The sequence below is a fragment of the Copadichromis virginalis genome, linkage group LG19 (assembly GCF_057382275.1).
Source record: "Copadichromis virginalis isolate Kocher_CV1m ecotype Utaka linkage group LG19, C_Virginalis_male_GT1.1, whole genome shotgun sequence".
NCBI classification, from domain to species: Eukaryota; Metazoa; Chordata; class Actinopteri; order Cichliformes; family Cichlidae; genus Copadichromis; species Copadichromis virginalis.
The window spans coordinates 14,866,378-14,885,959 of NC_140636.1; the positions used below are offsets into that span (position 1 = coordinate 14,866,378).

At 45.1% G+C, this 19,582-nt stretch overlaps 1 protein-coding gene across 5 annotated transcripts in view; it reads right to left on the reverse strand.

The window, feature by feature from the left end:
• The window catches only part of LOC146685787 (AT-rich interactive domain-containing protein 1B-like), a 157,922-nt gene that overhangs the window by 112,787 nt on the left and 25,553 nt on the right, over positions 1–19,582 (reverse strand). For 4 of the 5 annotated variants that reach the window (XM_085440530.1, XM_085440529.1, XM_085440528.1 and 1 more), the window contains exon 3: positions 2,420–2,596. In XM_085440530.1, coding sequence (XP_085296656.1) covers positions 2,420–2,596 — 177 coding nt within the window. The remainder of the gene's footprint in view (positions 1–2,419; positions 2,597–19,582) is intronic. The other variant, XM_085440531.1, reaches the window with a different exon arrangement.

The following is a 19,582-nucleotide window of genomic DNA, read 5'->3' on the forward strand; positions in this document are numbered from 1 at the left end:
CCGGCGACCGCCTTTCTTTGTTCTTTTAATTTATTCTGGTGTTTCCTGGTATTTTGTTTCCCTCTCGAAAATCCTCTCTCGCTCAATCGATGACCAATTAACTTTGTCTTAATGCCACCGCGCTTGCTTGGTTTTGTTATGTTTAAAATGTCATGTTTTTTAATGATCAATATTATGAATTTTCAGTAATTACTGCGGCACAAACTGCTGAAATAATGGAAATGTTTGGCCACTTGCACATGTATGCCTGTACATGCTAAAGGCCCACTTTGTTCCTAATAATATGTAAAGTCTGTCTGTAAATGGCTGCAACATAACTGCATCCAAGCCAGGAGCTTATTAGAAGATGGAAAGAATAAATTTAGCCGGGTCTTTAGTGTGACAGACAGGCAGGAACCAGGAGGTGGCGACTCACTAAAGCAACATTAAATGCTGCACCGTTGTTTCAACACGCAGGAAGGGCGCCGTGATTACAGGTAAAGATGGTGGGAAGCTGCCGAAGGTATCGAGGCTTTCATGTAGCCGTAACAAGCTTGTGCGCCTGCCCTTAAAGGAGCACACTTGCATAACAATGAAAAACAGAGGGAGACCAGCTCCCCGGTCAGCGCAGAAGTTGGCATAGCAACCAATACGGGACTTATCAGCACAGGTGAAATGGCTTTGGCCAATGGGAGGACTCGAGCAGAACTACCTGGTATATAAATGTCAGCGTGGGTCAATTGCCGCCGTGTGATCAGCAATGATGAAAACACACCATTACTGTCACCAAATGTCAACGCGGCCATGGATCTCAGCCGCTCCCAGTTAGAGTGACTAACGTTTGCTCAGCAGGCTGCACGGTCTGTGTGTGTGAGCATGTTAAGTGAGGAAACAAGAGTAAGAGCGTTTTCAGCGTGAGACAAAAGGCGCGCTGGCTGAAACATTCACTCAGCATGAAAATGACTATATGCTAACACTGATGATTTCCTTTTTTGACAACCTGCTTTTGTGCCAACGATGGCTTTTTGCTCAGCATTCTGTCTCGGTGCGCTCGGTGTTCAAGTCTGCCGAAGAAAGTTTTAATTACGTTTCGGTAAATGACAGTATAACAGCTAACCGCCGCCGCCAAACGGCAGTCAGCCTGCGCAGATACTGAACAACTACTAACGGCCTATCCAGTGCATGTGCTGGATGACGTCTCTTTGCGTGGATGTTCTCTGTAATGAAGGATAACATGCATCATTATAGAGGGAAAGCATCCTGATCCGTGTTGCAGTGTGCAGTGCTCAGTCATGCACTGGCTGCATGCATATCATCACCACATATCTGCAGCTGCACTGTGATGTTACTGGAAATGCTCAATCCATATTAATGCACGCTATTTTATGTACTTTTTTAGTTGCCACTTCAGCCTTTTACCTCACACTGAAGTGCTCTTTTTTTAGGCAATCCTGACTGAATTCAACTAAATGCCTTTATCAGCTACGATCCTGCGGAAGGGCTCGCAGCACCACCGTTTCCATAATCTGACATATCCAGTTCAAACTGATCTTCTTTCCTCCTCTTCAGTCTGTCCTTTCCCGTCCACTTCTTCTGTAATCTCTCCCGTCTTGTCCCGTTTTATTTTCTTTCCTTTGGTCTGTTTTGCTCTCTCTGTAATGATCCAGGGCAACACTGCGAGCCAGAGTCACTCCATGCGGGCTGATAGATAGATCCCTCTGGCTGCAGAGTGAATGGGAAACACATGGGCAGACTTCACTCAAATCTGAAAAAACAACTGCTTGAAGCCAGCTTCCCAGTGGAAATCTTCTACAGAACATCACGCTAAAACTTGGCAGGACGCGTCTCGATCCATATCTGCAGAACAGGCCCTTTGTTGTTCTGAGAATTCGGTTTGCACTGGCAGGCCTGTGCTCATTGAAAATATACAATATGTGTTTATAAGCTATGATTGTCCAATCTCCGAAACACGCATTGCATGCAAATGTCTCTGCACAGTTAAATATTTGAAAACGTAGAGAGTGAGCTCTACCTAAAATATGTCTCATGAATAATGCGAAAGAGTAATGGGCCTGGACCACACACACACAAACACACACATGCATACACACACACAACTCGGGTTTTCATATCTTGTGGGACATCTAATTGACATAATGCTTTCCCTAATCCTAACCCAACTGTATCTTCAAACATGTGGGGACCAGCATTTTTGGTCCCCACAAAGACATGAATACATGTGCACACACACGGTTTCTCTGTTAAGATGCTTTTTCCAATCTCAGCACAACTCAAACATTAAAAAGATTTGGATGAAACCTTGTGGTATTGATTAATTATGGCTACTATTTATTTTTTCCCCATGTAAACGTGAACGTGTGCACAGCTGTTTCCTGCAGGAAGCACCACTGGTCTCAGTTTAGGGCCCGTGTGCTGGTACCTGTTGCAGTGGCGGCCGAGGCTGCAGGTAGGAGCTCGGGGTTGGTCCTGGAGGAGTCTGATGAGGGGGGCTGAAGTACGGAGGGGTTCCCTGCTGCCCCCCTTGCTGCTGCTGCTGCTGCTGTTGCTGCTGCTGGCTGTACCCAACCATCCCCTGTTGGCCATATGGCACCACCTGCTGAAACAACCAACCACATGACAGTTAGAAGGGAGGTATTAAGGTCAGGACTGAGAGCAAGACTTTCACTTTAAATTAAAAGCAATGCAGAGAGGGTGCCAGGTGCAATTAGTAGGATATCAAAGCAGGTGGCAGGTAACATACTGCAGTAGTCAATCATACATTTGCCAAAAGCAAAAGCATCCCACACAAACTGTCCCTTATCTTTTTTTCCAATTCATGTGATTGTCCCTCAGCGAGAGGCTCTTAATTTAGCTCCGAGCAGGCTGACACGCGCCTCCCAGCAGCGCTCTGCCTAATGAACTCACGCTGCAGAAAACACTAACTTTATGTCCTCTGCCTTGCCAAAGCATCCTGCTCTCTACATTAACTCCGACTCGGGCAGCTCGCAGATGGGATGAAGTGCGCCGGATATTACTGTAGTCCCCGTCCCAGGCCGTGACCTTAATGAGGGCCACGCGGATGAGCCACGGCGTTCCAGAGCAAGAGCGGTTAAAAAACTAACTCAGGAGGGCGAAGCCATGCCAAGTGCCAATGCTGCATTACATGGTGGTTATGAGAGAGAATGTGAACAGGGGATGCATGTAACAAGCTGGCACAAATACAAATCTAGCCTTAATCCCTTCTTGTCATTTGTTATGACTGCAGACAGCGCCAGGTGCTCCTCGCTCCTCTGCGGATTTCCTATGGAGGCTGGGGTTTTCTCATCACGTGCACACACGCATGCACATAAACACACATTATTAAACAACATTTACGACCACGGGTGAAGCAATATGACAGCACGTTTCATGTCATATTTCTTCCCCATTATGTCATGTGGCTTATTTTTATTCCGCCAGGAGCTCTGCCGCAAACTCATTAAACGCGCACACAGGCTGTAATTTGGGGCGCGAGCGAAGCCGTGCGCCCCGAGTCCTAAAGTTTAAAATGTCCCTTTAAATCTCCTGTGGCAGGCTTGGCAAAGTAAAACTCAAACTCACAGTGATTTATAGAGGATGGCGTTAGAGGGGACTCCACCGTGACGTAACCGCCGCACTGCTGCCTCGTCAGATTAAAAGCAAGGCTGGAGTTTTACTGTGACTCTCGTGAGCGAGGAAACCCACTCGTAAAACTGATGGCTGGTGCAAAAATATTAAAATCTGATCTGGCTGCAGAGGAACAGTTGAGATTATTACATTTCAAACACTTTTGAAGAGTACCTTCCTTTGAGTGGGTCGTAAAAAAAGAAATATTCTCGCCGCACCGGCAGAAGCTTTTTGACTCTCTGAATGGAGATGATTGGACAATGTGGAATACCATTCACTTCAGTGGAAATTTGATTAGGAAGGACAGGTTTCTGCGCACGAGTGTGTGTGAGTGTGTCATTAGGCCGATGAGACAGACAGACAGGGTGAGATCAGTCTAGCTGGCAGAGAGGTTAATAGCATGGCCCCGCTCATGCCAACAGCACCACTGGATTCATTACTGCAAGCCGGGGAAACACACACACACACACACACACACACACACACACACACACACACAGTATCTGATTCCAACATACTCAAGTGAATGCACAGTCGTCTGTTCGCAGGGATTTGCTAAAGTAAGAAATACAAACAAACTCTCTCCCTCTGTCTGTCACACACGCCATTAGCTGTGGATCAAAGCCACTCCGACTTAGCAGAAGCAACTCTATCCCGCGATCGGTGATGACAGGCCGCCGTAACACTGTGGGTCTCGACTGGAATGCTGCTGTTCCGGGATTGGTCAGGATCGGGTCGCCATGGAGATCGAGACCAGACAACCACGGGTGGGTTTCTTTCCTCCTCAGACAAATACGATGACAGGCAGGCCGACGGATACGGACAGACAGTGACAGATAGACGGAGGAGCAGACAGACGTGGGCAGCGTGACAGACAAATCACAGAAAAACAGGTCCAACAGAGAGAGCGTGTTTCAGTTCGCACCTCCAGAAAAGATCCTCTTAGTGCTACAAATACCCTCCTTACAAAGGATGGAAAGCTAAGGAGCAGATAATAAACTACACCGGATTCGGTCTGGTCTTTGAATTTGGATATAAAAATGCAGTTTGGACCCATCAGTGTCACAACTGCTAACTCTCTTTGTTTTCTATTAGAAGGAAGCTGCTGTAAGGGTGTAAATACACTTACAGTTTGAGTCCTGTGAGGCTTTACGAGGTGCATTCCTTTTTATCTGAGGCTACCCGGCTGATTACAGCACTAACAGTGGCTGCATGTCATTTAGAGGCCTTGTATTGTGCTCACAGAGACCCTTACATGGATCAAAACCACTGTTAATGTAATTAGTGCTATTACAGCTTCTCCTGCTAGGACTGGTCAAAATGTGTGCTGTGAACAAACTGATTAAATAACTGCACATTTTATTTTTTAAAGCGATGGTTCATTTTTAGTGTGGCTCTTATTGTACTGCTGAGTACTTGGATAGCCCACTGTCCTCCACTGCACTGATTATGAAGTGTGGACACGGATGATGTCGTGGAAAAGTGTGGGATCACCTGTGTGGTGCTCTCAGGTAGGAATCAGGTTCATAAAAACACGAGAATGCACAAGAATTGATATGAATGCATATTCATTCTTTTCATTTATATGTAAATGAACGATGTTTAATAATGTGATAGATAGTTATATATGTGCTCAGGTCAGCTGTATGGTGTCCCTGCGATCCTGATCAGAACAATCAAACGTACATTCATGTGTGAGAAATGATACCAATCGATTCATAGATGAAACAAATCGACACAAGTGGCAGATTTTACAGGTTTGAACAATGTTGGAAATATTTGGGACAGTGTGACAGTTATTAAGGCAGCCTTCATAAGCACGTCGCTAACATCAATACTAACACAAATGTTTTTCAGATACGTATCATGTGGTTCACAGAAACACACACTCTGTCCACAGCGAGCCACTTGGACAGTCTGTAGAGGAATTAAGACTGAATTAGACTCCACAAGAAGTGCTTCATTCAACATCATCATCATCGTATCACAAGCATTAGCAAAGCGAGCAGTGGACTTTCATTGACAGGAAGTGTAAGAGGCTTTAATTGCTGTGAATGGATGGATGGCTGTGGCTGAGTTTCTTCATCCTCTTTCATCACCGAATGCAGAATATGTGCTACTTTCAACAACACCGCTCTCCCAGCTGATCGCCCATTAACCAGCAGCACTGCCGTCTGCATGGGCCGCTCCTACATCAGCCCACTGTTTAAATGTACAGCCAAGGAGTTTATAGCGCCATCAATTCAATTTTATTTTATTTATACAGCGCCAAATCACAACAACAGTCACCTGAAGGTGCTTTATACTGTAAAGTAGACCCTACAATAAAAACACAGAGAAAAACCCAACAGTCACATGACCCCCTATGAACAAGCACTTTGGTGACAGTGGGAAGGAAAAACTCCCTCTTAACAGGAAGAAACCTCCGGCAGAACCAGGCTGAGGGAGGGGCGGGGCCATCTGCTGTGATTGGTTGGGGTGAGAAGGAAGATGGGATAAAGACAAAATAACAAGTATTATTCAGTGCAGAGAGGTCTACTAATACATACTGAATGAAGAAGAAACACCCAGTGCATCATGGGAATCCCCGGCAGCCTACATCTATTGCAGCATAACTAAGGGAGGATTCAGGGTCACCTGGTCCAGCCCAAACTATATGCTTTAGCAAAAAGGAAAGTTTGAAGCCTAATCTTAAAAGTAGAGATAGTGTCTGTCTCCCGAATCCAAACTGGAAGCTGGTTCCACAGAAGAGGGGCCTGAAAACTGAAGGCTCTGCCTCCCATTCTACTTTTAAATACTCTAGGAACAACAAGTAGGCCTGCAGAGCGAGAGCGAAGTGCTCTAATAGGGTGATGTGGTACTACAAGGTCATTAAGATAAGATGGGGCCATCAAAGGTGGTTATTCTGAAAAACAGATTTTCTGTAGTTAAATGAACATTTGAGAATAGCTGCTGCCAAAAACACAAGCAGGTACACAGACAGTCGGGGAAGGCAGCAGAAGAGCCAAACGAGAAGGAGGCAGAAATGCCGACAGTCAGTCAAATGAGTACACAGAGGCAGCAGGCTGACTGGAGGTCTAACAAGTAGCAACCTGTCACTGTGGCTTTGGGAGGGAAGAGAGAGTCATTCAAATGCAGCTTCTGTTTGATTGCTGGGCTCGACTGTATGAATGTACTGTACCTGCTGAGTACACACCAGCTGTTTGAAACCTGATTCTCTTTGACTGAGAATATGCTCGGTGATAAACAGACTCGCTGTGCTGCCGGTTACAACAATAAAAATAACTGCTGGAAGTAGAAAATAAGACCATTTTCTGCCTTTTCCCTCCACTCAGGTGTGTGGAAGCCGACAAAATAACAGTGTGCTTTATCCAGAGTCTTGGCAGGCACACAGTGTCAAATAAATGTCTGTAATGAAATGACAACAGATGTGAAGTGCTGTAGGGAGAAATGACGCAGAATAGACGTCCTGTGAAGCAAATAATTCACTATAAACTGCAGAAACAGTGTGATGAAAACAAAAGCCTTGGCGGCATATTAAGATACAAAGACACAAACACGAGCGCAAACACTGAGAATAACTCAATCAAAAATCTATCAAAACAAGACTCGTATGAAAAGGCAGACAATATCTTCCTGCTCTGCAAATGGTGGGAATAAATAGCTGCGCTAACCCTCATTCAAGGCGGCTGTGTGTGTGTGTGTGTACGTGCACATGTGCCTTAAATCAGCCGTTTAAAAACCTTGCACGGAACAAGGCGCTGCTTGTAATTCAATTGGGCCAATGAGCAATAGACAGGAATTTTCATAACACTGTCAAAGCGCCGCTACGGGTGGCTGCTGGCCGGGACCACAGGTTGCCCATTTTTGAGTGACAGATGGACTCAGCCAACCAGAGCGCTAAGCGGTGCCACCACCCCAACCCCTAAACGCACTCATACGCACGCACTGACAGGCCTGACAGGCCCGCACATCACAGGCTCGCCATTAACATTCACGTGCCATTGTGCTCGTCGGCCAAGAAGCTGCTGCTTAAAATGGAAAAGTTAAAAAGTGTTGCAAGAAGCGGGAAGTTCGATGAGCTGACAAAAGACTGAACCAGAGGCTGAAACGGCAAGAAAAAAAAGCAGATACAAAGTGGCAAAGGAAGATGTTTAGAGACAGAGATGGATAGATAGTCGGAGGGGAGATAGAGGACGGGTGTTACACTCTGCCATACTTAAAGCCACAGATAAAGCGATGGTTCACGTGATAAAGACGGAGAGGGACAGATAGAGAAAGCAATGCAGACGCACAGATATGTGGAGAGAAAAAGTAAAGCACAGGAAGGAAGATGAGCCTGAGAGCAGGGATAGGGATAATGCAAAATAGCAATAAAGATAAAACCGTATGAGAGAGGAAGGGCAGCAAGACGGCAGATACAAGAACAGCTCTGGATACGAGGCCTGCGCACGCTTTAAGGATGGATGTGATGCACAGCAGCAAGAAGTCAACAGGCTGGACAGGGCGGCAGCTCAACGAGGCGCTGCTATCATCATAAAGTGACCAAAGAGCAAACGTGAAGTATCACCAGTATGCTATCAGTGTATGAAAATGCTTTATCACATTAGTTTAACTATAAAAAACACCACAGAAAAAAAAACAGTTTTCCAAATATTTAATGTTGTTTTTGGCGCCGTTTCATCATCAGCCTCCAATTTTAATTTTTTCATTCTGGGATGAAAAACTCCTTAATTTCCTCTGCATGACGCATTGTGTCCACCAACTAAAAAATCAAGTGGATTCAGCATAAATATTCTGAATAGTCACCAAACAGGCTGCTGTTCCTCTGAGGCCTCCGATCTATACATGCATCACAGCACCAGCCTCACATCATCCAATCAGGACATCATTTATCAATAAAACTGATTTGACCATAACCTAATCCTATAATGAAAGCTGCTGATCAAGGTTGGTCCCAGACAGAGTTAATAATATTAACCTAAATAAACTAAAACTAGGTGTTATAATAATAATAAAAAAACTGGTAACTGAAATAAAAGAGCAAAAATTCAAAGGTATAAAATGAATGAAAATGAAAGTAAAATATGGAGGAAATGTTCCCAGTTTGGTCTGAAATACAAATATAAACTAAATTACTTTAGACACTTTAGGTCAGCACGGTGTTGAAGTGAGCATACAACAGTCCAGAGACAGGCCTGTACGTTTAACTGGTGATTCTAAACTGACCACAGGTGTGACAGTGAGTGATGGTCTGTGTCTGTGAGTGACTGGGATCGACTCCAGACGCCCTGCAACTCTGAGCTGGCTGACCGGCTACGAAAACGCATGAAAACTGCAGTAACTGCGTTTCCAGCGGTCATCGTTTTTCCTTTTTTAAATGACAAAAGTCTTCTTTAACGACTCCACGGAGCTCCAAATCCCTTCTGTAACACCTCCGAGTCGCTACAGTGTATCTGCATGCTTGGCACCTTCTAACGATCGACGGCCTTTTCACAGCTGAATTACAGTCACGCTGGTTAATCATAGCATCATTCAAAGACTGAATGTGACTATGCAAAAGCTGGCTGCATTACAATAATGACATTTGTAAACACAGCGCAAAATGAAACATTGGATATTTCCTTTTCCATATTTACATTCTCCAGCAGGTCGGCAGGTCTTAAAGCGAACTTAATGGCAGATAATCAAAGGAAATTTCAGCGAGGGAGCACAGCGGGGAAAAGGTACGAGAGAAATGGCAGTGCTGACAGATCTGTCAGTCAAAACAATGAAAACGTGCAGCGGTATCAGGATAACTCTCAGGACTGCTTTCTCTAACGTGGAAATAAAAACATTTCAACATCATTTAAATGCTCACACAGAATCACAAAGCCAAATTAGAATTCAGAGGCCGTTATTTGTTGTTGAAATCCTCCAGAAAATGCTACACTTTTAGGAAAAATCACCATTTCCTAATTGTTTGACTCTATCTCGTCATTTTTGGAAACGCTCGGCTCGTTGCCGCCTGTGGCTCGAGCTAAAGATGCTTTTGTTTCATGTTGTGCAGCTGATGCTTTCGACTCAAACTCGGCTCTGATCTTTTGCGGGAATTTGACTTTTTCTCTCATTTTCAAGATGCGCCGACGTCTAAAGCGCCGTAACCGTGCACACGTTCTGCTGCGGCACAAGGACGTGAATATCGCCTCCTGCCATCTCTGCAATGCAAAAGGCTGACGTGCAAAGAACAGCACCGGGCTGCAGCCGTCAGGAGCTTATTATTCCACTCCGGACCAAAACAAATCAACCGGTGTCTCCAGCTTTGTGTGGTGATAAGATCAGCCACTCGGAGTCAATACCACATCCAGCGGTGAATTGCAAACAAGGTGAGTCCCTTAATGAAATGCAAAGTGTCGGAGGCGAGGATCAGCACCAACGGGCTCATGATTAAACATAAGGGAGAAGGAGAGGGGACGCATCACGGCTCTCGTCATCGCTCTCCTATCTCTCTCCCCCCAAGGTGACGCCGCTCTCCATCTCTCTCTCTCCATACTTCTCTTTGATCTCTGTCTTTGGCTCCTCCCCCTCCTCATACACTGGGAGGCCCTTGACACCTAAGCTCATTCCTCGGGTGCCGGGGGAGAAAAAACTGAGGGAGAGGAGGGATATGCAGCACTCCCATGCCAGCAAATATTAAAGATACAAAAAATAAATTCATTTTAAAAAAGGCACGTGAATTCGCCGGCATTTTTCTGCACAGTGCACTTCATATAGTGCAAGATTTTTCTCTTCCCAAATGAAAACATAAGCCCGTCTTTTGAAGGAGTGTGACTTCTTGACCCGCTGATAGCATCAAATCGCTCTGACGGGCGAGAGAACGCGAGCAGACAGTGTAGCCATCAACTGATAGACGCACGGCGAGCTTTTTTATATTTCCATCTTGGATCCTTTTCTGAAGGCTGCTCTCTGCCCCTCTTTATTTTTCCCTCTCTCTAATTCTCAGTTTCTGCTCGCATCAATTGATGGGGGAAAAAAAACATGCACAAAGGGAGCGCTCGTCGCTGGCGTTTTATTGCTGGCTGACTAGCAGTGGCTCTGTTGTTCTAGGCAGAGTGGTAATGGAGACATTTGGAGAGGCAGAGCAGGTGAGGTTAATGCTCTCCGTAATGTGTGTGTGAACAGCCGTTTATTTATTTCTTTTTTTCTTTTTTTTGCGAGAGGCTCTGGGCCCTGCGCCACCGGCTCCAAATGTTTTTCACCTACTAAACTCCTGACCCCAATCTGACGCCAAGACAGACAGAAACGCGAGGGGAAATTGAGAAAGAGGCAGTGAGAAAAAAGCAAATGTGATTCAGCGAGGGTCAAACATGGACCTAAATAAGCGAGGGAGGAGGAGGAGGAGGGCGAAGAGTGGGTGAAGTGAAAAGGATTCAAGTGCTGATAATGAGGGAGGTGCAGCCAGTTATCCCAAAATAAAAAGCAGATCGGTGCGATGTCTTGACACAGAATTTCTCAATGATTATACTGGAAATTCAGAAGGAACGCCAAATAACACCAGCTCAGACTCAAACTCGACTCCGTCCTGACAGATAGAAAATAATCATCATGAAATTACCAAGAAAAGAAGACTCACGACACATGTAAACATCACAACTGAGCGCAAAATAGCCCCGAAACGTCTTTCAGATCAATCATTCCGACGCACGCCGGCTCGGCTCATTTTTCACCGCTTGCTGTGATGACAGGCTTGAACTTGTGTAGGAGTCATGTCAATTACATCTGAACGAGGAGAAGGTGGAGGGGAAGGGGAGGGGTTGCTTTGAGTTGGGGGGGAAAAAAACGCTTTTTCGCCATTAGCGGTCACCGTGAGCTCAGGAGATTATACTCGTATTTTACATCCCCTGCTGCGAGGCTGTCTTTCCGGGATGCTGACACGACGAGGCGCCGCCTTGTTAAATGACAGCGACACAATGGATGGCTGAGCCGCTTCTGTGCGCCGCAGATCAATCAGGAACTGGCGGCGTGATGATGATGGGGTTAAGGGGTTAAGGGCAGGTAGACATTTTTGGAAGGATTGGCTCTTCAGAGGACGAGCACGCAGTGCCTTTAATAACTTATGTCGCTGAAGTCGATCCACGCTAACGCACTCGTAGGCACGCCGCCGTCTCCCTGCTGCCATAGTTCACGGTGCGTGATTTGTTATTTAAAATGTGTAAAGACTACAAATACAGGACACCTGCTCTGCTGTTCTTGGACTCTGCGGGATTCCATAGTTGTGTGCCTACAACTACCATATTAGGGATATCCCCTCTCTATGACATCATAGAGATCCAAGAGCAGAAAAAATGTTCAGAGACCAAACGTTTCGAGCAGCCTCATCCAGGGATCAAGTGAAATGCTGGCCAAGTTATATATGAGTTAAGTCAGCGGTCCCCAACCTTTTTTGTGAGACGGACCGGTTTGTGTCCGACAATATTTTCACGGACCGGCCTTTAAGGTGTCGCGGATAAATACAACAAAATAAAACCGGTAATGGTACCAAAAAAAAGAAGATTTATCCATAACACACCAGGGAAACCGAGTTAACGATAAAACCGATAAAAACCCTGAAAACCATACATTTCACGCCTGAGCCTCAACTCTCGCGGCCCGGGACCAAACCACTCTGTGGCCCAGGGGTTGGGGGCTGCTGGGTTAGCTGTTTCCATGATGCTGACCTCTTTTGATGGTGTGTGTCTGTGCGTGTGTTGGTGGGGGCCCTGAGCTGAGCTGTAATTTCTGTTTGGTGGATGTAGACAGAAAATAGTTCCTCCATCCCAGTTTTGTAGCTCTTCCTTATTTGGGGCTAACCAGGTTATGATTCCTGGAAATGCTGCTGCTAATTTGTGCCCTCTGGTTACATCCTATTTAAGTGAAGGCAGCAAAAGCATGAGATGGATGAGCAGGCCGAGAGTTTGAGTTTGTTTGGAGGTAAACTGACCGTTTACATAAGTAAATATATTTTTAAAAGCTGCTCTCTTGAAAACATTCAAACTTAGATGGACGTTTATTCGCTTGTTTAACATCCAGGCTGTACAAACAGGCCCCATCTTCGGCTGCTCCTGTTACAAAGCAGCAGCCGAATCCAGGTAACAGCGTTATTATGCTGTGCTGTCTCAGATGTTGACGGCGTGTCACATCTCAGCACTTCCGCACTCCGCAGTACAAATGAAGCCCAGAAAGTGAGATGCCAGACTTGACCTGCGTAAGAATCCATCTAATCTGGATGGAAACTGAGATGAATTCTCCGTGAGCCAATTAGAGCAGCCACTAATCCCTCTGTAACTCGGCAAAGACGTAAAGCATCCCCTTTCTTTTCCCTCTCTTTCGCGCTCCCTCCGTTTCGCTCTGCTTTCATCTCCCGGCTCTTTTATCTTATCAGCAGGCACGTATAGAGCGCCGCAGACTCAGAGCGCCGAGCCCGGATCTTTCAAAAACACACCGTTTGTGACGTTTTACACCCGCTCGCCGCGTTCAGCACAAAATAATATCAAATCCCAACATTGCTTCACCTCTCTGAGCAAGAGCGATGGAGGACTAATGCAACAGCGAGAAATAACTGACAGCTGCGTTTGTGAAAAAGTATAATCCACAGGCTCAAATATAAATACACTAATAACTGTGGATAAAACATGTTGCTATGTGTTTGAGCGTAGACACAAGTCCATCTTTCTTGTGCTACAGAGCATATAGAAGCTTTACAGTGACATAACTGATAACATCACTTAAACCACTCTGGATGGGAGGGGTTTTCCCCCACCCCCTTCCAGTTAATGACCATGTAGCATGGGCTCCACGCGGCATTTGATTGGCTGAGAGCCACTCCACAGCAGCGGGGTAATAAAAGTTACAAATGAGAGCAGGCTATTAGAGCCATTGACGTGCGTAGGCTAGCTTGCTAATTAATTGATCCTGAAACTTCATCTGTTCTGTAGCCAGAGAGGAACCCTTAATTAATCAGCCTTTCCATATCGTTGTCTTCCTGTTCTTTCAATCCGGCTTGCTGTTCTTTACGCCCCTTCCTCCTCGTTCCCTCTCTCCTAATGCCTGTTTTAATTGTGAGGTGAGAATGCTCGGGGTCCTGTGGGTTGGTGTGGAGAGCTGGTCTGAAGGTGGAGGAGCTGGAACAAAGACAGTGCGCGTCATGTGCACCGGCGTGGATGACATTAGCGGGGAGCCTGCGACGTTTCAAGAGCTTTTCAAAAGAGGGAGGGCTGTGATGAAGCTGGAGTGGTCCCCTTTGCACCCCACCCCTCCTCTCGCTCCATCTTTCCTGGCAGAGGGGCTGATTTAGTGGGGCTTCCCAGCCATCCGTCAGAGCCGGCACCACAGGCTGCATTAACCCCAGAGACACCCGGGGCCCCTAAGTGCTTCCGAGTGGCCCTCTCTCTCGACGTCGGTGAGGCCACGGACAGATGACTTCTCCACATCAGGACGTGAACGGTTAATGACATCGGCAGCTTTTGGTTAAAGAAAGTGCGTCTGTGTGGAACTTGACGGCAACATGGTGAGGGAAAGCAAAAGACATACGGAGGGCTGAGGGTAACCGATGAACTCGCTCCTTCCCCCTCTGTCTGTGCCTCTACATGGAGACAGAAGGAAACAGTGACTGGATGGAGTCCTTACAACGATAGTTCTGCCTTCAGTTCAGACTGGCTAACTCTGATGCGACACCTGTGGAGTATTTGGCTCACAGTTACCGCCTGTGTTGTCCACGTGCACGTCACTTTAACTGACTGACCTCTGAGCACGTCCGCGCTTAATAAATTGCTAGTTGAGATTCCCGTCACGACGTGAGAACTTGCAGTTCTTCAGCTCTTTCATCAGTTTGAGATGTTTTCAGTCAAAAATACTAAAGCAGCGGGGGGTGTAAGTATGAATGTATTAGCCAAAAAATCATTTTTCACCCTGGCACTAATGGATCGCTTAAAGTATTATCTGTGTTAGGTCGTTTTCACAGCAGACTTTCTGACTTGTCATACGAGGACAGGCGTTATTAATGACAATCCTGGATTTTCCTCCCGTTTCCAGCAGTTGGAAAGCGAGCACAAAGCCACCCTGAAACAGAAGCTGCCGACGTTTCTTTGATTAATTACACACAGGTGAGTTTGATACGTGAAGAACGTCAATAAACTCACAGTAAAGAAATAAACTAAGCTGCGGAAACTTCAACTGATTTCACTTGAAATGAACAGTTCAGGAAATTCCACAAATATTTAGCACGTTTCTGCTAATGTTTCATCCCCAGCATGTCCAAGCTCTTTAATCTAAATGATATTTCTAATGTTAAAACATAATTATTGTTGTTGTCTGTGAATTATGATAATAGAGTATTTTAAAAAAGCACAAATAAACAGTAAAACACTTTATTATTTTTTGATTAAGATAACAAATTACAGTTATTTGCTTCCTGAACAGAAAAAAAATTGTTTCGTTGTTGAAATGAATTTCTGACTTCTCAGACAAGTCCAGCATCTCGCCTCACATTAAGCAGGAAAACCTGAATAAGTTCAGTAAATTGAGTAGTTTAAACCAAAAAACATGAAACAAACGATAAATAATCGACTCTGAGGCCTTGAAATAAAATCAGAGTCGGCCTTCATGCTGACACTTTTTCCTGCGTTGAATTAAAGTCTTCTCGGGCCTATTCTTCCAAAGTCTGCAGCTCAGACGTCTTCGTCTCTGTTTACATGTTTCAGCGTCATCTGTGCGTGTCACTGTGGTGTCACTGTGCGAGGCAACGTTATCACAAAACATACGAATCATTTAAAGCCATAAAACCTCCAAATCTGCAGCTCACAGATTATTATTTTGTTCTTCATCACTGCTGAGCGATGGAGGATGCTACCTGGCTAGCTACTTGACTAGCTGCCATTACCCAGCATGCCGTTCAGCAGTGTAATTCTGTAAACGTGCAGTTATTACTGTTGGTTTCACTTTTCACAGATGATTACAGTGTTTGCTCTTCTGTGTTACATTAATGTATATAGAAGACAAATGAGCATAAGCTTGAGTGAGCGTTGAGGACAAAACATAGAAAATAAATATTTTCTCATTAATTATAATGGATGCATCAGGCTCGCAGGGGGCTGGAGCCCATCCAGGTCTGAGGTGGGGGGCACCGAGAGGCGAGCAACCACTCACTCTCCACGAGCGCGTCCTCGGACAGTGGGAGTAAGCTGCAGTACCACAACTGAAGGCCCCACGCAGGACCCCTCGTCCTAACGAGGACTCGAACGCCACGTGATCGATCCAGTATGAACACAAAGCTTTGTCTTAGCATGCTGTGTTTGCAGACGCTTGCAAAGACCTGATGCATTAGCAGCAGTGGATAATCGCCTCTGGCCCGTGCTCAGTTGGCTCTTTTAAGCAGTAAAATTAAAAACCGTCTTCACATCCTCTGCAAACTCTTCAGCCGTTTTCCTCCTTCGTGCACGTGAACTGAAGTCAGGCCTGCAGCACGAGTGTGCAGGCACCTTTGTAAAGAGCTGCATCCAACACTTGTTGGGGTGTGTTGTCATTATTATAACACATTGTGTCATATTAGCTCGATGTGTGTTTGTTCTGTTAAACTCATCAGGCTGTATTTCAACTGTATGTGAAATGAGATTTGACGACCGTCATCGTAGCACACACAGGAGAGCACAGAGAGCCATGTGAACTTTTATAAAAGTCATGCTGGCAGAGTGTGGGAGTTCTTATTTTTTAATTTAAAAAGAGAGTAATAAATGCTGCCTTTCTTTAACATAAAACAGTGTGCGTTTTAATTATTTCTCATTTACATTAACTTAATCAAATGGAGGATGCAAATGAAGAAATATGTCGTATTAAATGAAAATATCTGAGTTGACTTCATACTGCAGGAAGGCTTTTTTTTATTTTATGGGTTTACAGTGCAGCGATTTAATTCCAATAAATGCTCGAATGTCTACAAGTATTTATAAAATGAAATTAAATGCAGTTGCTTCACATTAGCTTTGTGGTTTCAGCTGTTTTTAGAAGCGCTGTAGGACACACTGCTGTATAAACGTGACAAATGAAGCGAACTAAAGCGGAGACGCGCCGTCTCTGGATGTTGCTTAATATTTAGGAATGTGCACAGCTGTTGCCCAGATGAAAGAAATGCAGCCAAGCTTTTTAAAGAACACTGATGCATTATTGTTCTCCTTCTTCCCTCTGATGATTACTGTGCAAAGACGAGGCCCAAAAAATAATCTCTGCAAAGTGAGCGTGGTGATAAAAGCTATAAAAAGCCCTGAAAGACAGACTGTTTGTGTGGAGCTGCTGTGGTGTGTGCGTGCTGAACAGGTGGCGGGTCAGCCACATTTCCACTTGACTTTAAATGCTTGGCTTCTATTAAGTTGGCCCAGTGTGTAAGGAACAAACAGCCAGCACTGGTAATGGTTTCTGCCTGACCTGCTGACACTTTCACCCCCCGCACGCGCTCCTGCCTTCTTCTCTTTCACTCTCTTTCATTTCCCAGGATATTTTTTTCTCCTGCTCGTTCTCCCACCACATCACTCCTCCCCTCTTTTCACATCAAACACTAATGTTTCCTTCAAATTCCTTTTCCTCTCCATCTGCCAACTTTGACATCACAGGAAATTACGCTTAGAATTGGCGGCACAGTTTTCTTTTTCCGTTCCTTTCCTCGTTTCGACTTCATTCCACTTCCACCAAGCGGACGTATTTTTTTCCTGTCATCCCCAAGACACCCGCCCCCTTCTTCTACTTCCTCCTTCCTCCCCTCCTTCTTCTGCTGATATATTTGTCCTGGCTCCCATCACTCCACGCAAACGTCCTTCGCTGCTTTACATGCGCGCTCCGTCTCTCGGCCTCTCTAACACACTCAAACTGTCTCACACGCATGCAGACACAGCATGACACTAACTACACCTAATGCAAGTTCTAGGCTTATTTGCTGGAGGCTCGTCGGGGTGGAGAGGATGTTTTTTCCTTCTCTCTGAGACATCAACATCGAGACTGGCGTCTGTGCGCGCCTCCCGTGGCTGGATTAAGGAAGGAAGCCACGAGAGGAGAATTGAATTGGTGAAATGCATTGTTAACAACATGTTGGTGTGTGTACGTGCACGCACAATTGCATCGGCATGCCTGCACATATCCGAGCCGGAGGTAACTCCTGACATCAGGCTTCGTGGCCTGAACAGGTAATCGAGGTCACACGGAAACACCGACTCGTCTCAAAACGCACCGAGTGGGTTTGCACTGATAACCTTCCATCAGTGAAAAAACAGATTAAAGATGAGTCGAGATGTTTACATGAATGTTCAGAGAAGGGTTTGTATATGCTTTTAGCTTCTCACCTCTGTCTCCACATAAGCTTTTAATGTGTGTGTGTGTGTGCAGCGTGTAGGTGTAAGTGTGTTTAAATGTCGCTGTGCAAATATGACACCTTTTTAATTGCATCTGTATAGCAAATGCAAACACACATAAACATAGTTACATTTCTATCAAAATTACTACTAGTAACAGAAATAATAACACCGACTTATTAATCAGCTTTAATTTTAACAGCAAATTTTTCATTTTTGTCATAATTTCGGCTTCTAAATTCTTTCACATTTATTAGATTTATAATAATTAGATTATCGCAGACTAAAGTTGATTCAGTAGCTAAAAAATAAATTCTAAAGTTTGTTTACAAACATATCAACTCCTCTCTTCCCAACACGCGTCTTCATGAGAAACAGGAAGCGTTTCCTGGGGAACATCAAATGTGCTCATCGACCTTCCTACACCAGGAGCTTACTTCTGATTGGATCACTTCCAAATTCACCCCGCCCTCTGCACAGCTTCATTAGATGTGATTGGAGCTCGTCTCTGTAAAACGTTTTCATCTCGTTTTTATTCAGCGTCAATAAATTTCATTACGGTTTTTGTCCTCGTGCCTTAGTTTTTATTCAAGCATTGATTGTTTTTGTCAGAAAAAGAAAACTATGATGAAACAAAATTATCGCCGTAATTAGTGGAAATCTAACCGTGCACAGGAGGACACTGTTTTCACTCATTGACATGTGAATTAATGAATTTGGGGGAAGATGGGGGGACTTGAACTGTCCAAGAGCGACCTGTGCTTTCACGCTGCCAGTACCACAGATTAGATTCCAGTAACATCACCAGTAATCAAACCATTATGTGTCAAATTATGACAAAATGGTTAATTACGTGAGCCTTATGCAAAGGATAGAGGTGAGCCCTTACACATATCCAATAACTGCACAGGATGAAATATACATATTACTGTGGAGTTCATATTTAAGACGAATGGGGCTTAATTTTTTTGCAGAGTTTAATCATAATAATGAAAGAAAGTCAAAGAAGACCTTTTAGTCTGGTGTTAAAACCCCCGACACAGACACACACACACACACACACACACACACAGTCGCTCAAGTCCCAGGGAAATCACAGAGATAGACCAACGCAGATCTTTGTTGACGTCACGTTGCCTGGCAACAACCCAGCATGCTTGGCTGTGACAAGCCGAGGTCTCAGCCCCGAAGTGCGATGCATCATGGGGGATTGTGTGCGCTACGTCTTACATCACCCACAATCCCCCTCGCTGACGCAGCTGTAGTCAGGACTGCTGTTTGCAGCTGATCCCGAGGTTAGGAAAGAGGGCGTGCTGAGAGATGCAATCACGTCCATCATCAGTGCAATTCACGCATCTTTTGATTTTTAATTACCACTCGCTTCAGGAACAGATTCACTGTATATGTTCCAGTACACATTTTTTTTTACCCCTCCCTGCTCTTCCCTGATCAAACCCCTGACCGCCTTTCTGTAGGTAAGGCTCATTACGCTCATCTGAGAGAGTGGAATTAAACCTCCTCCTCCAAACTCATTACTGTGAGCTAGATTTCACCAGCAGCAGATAGGCAATGCAGCGGTGCTGCTTTTAAAGCCAGAGCCAGATAAT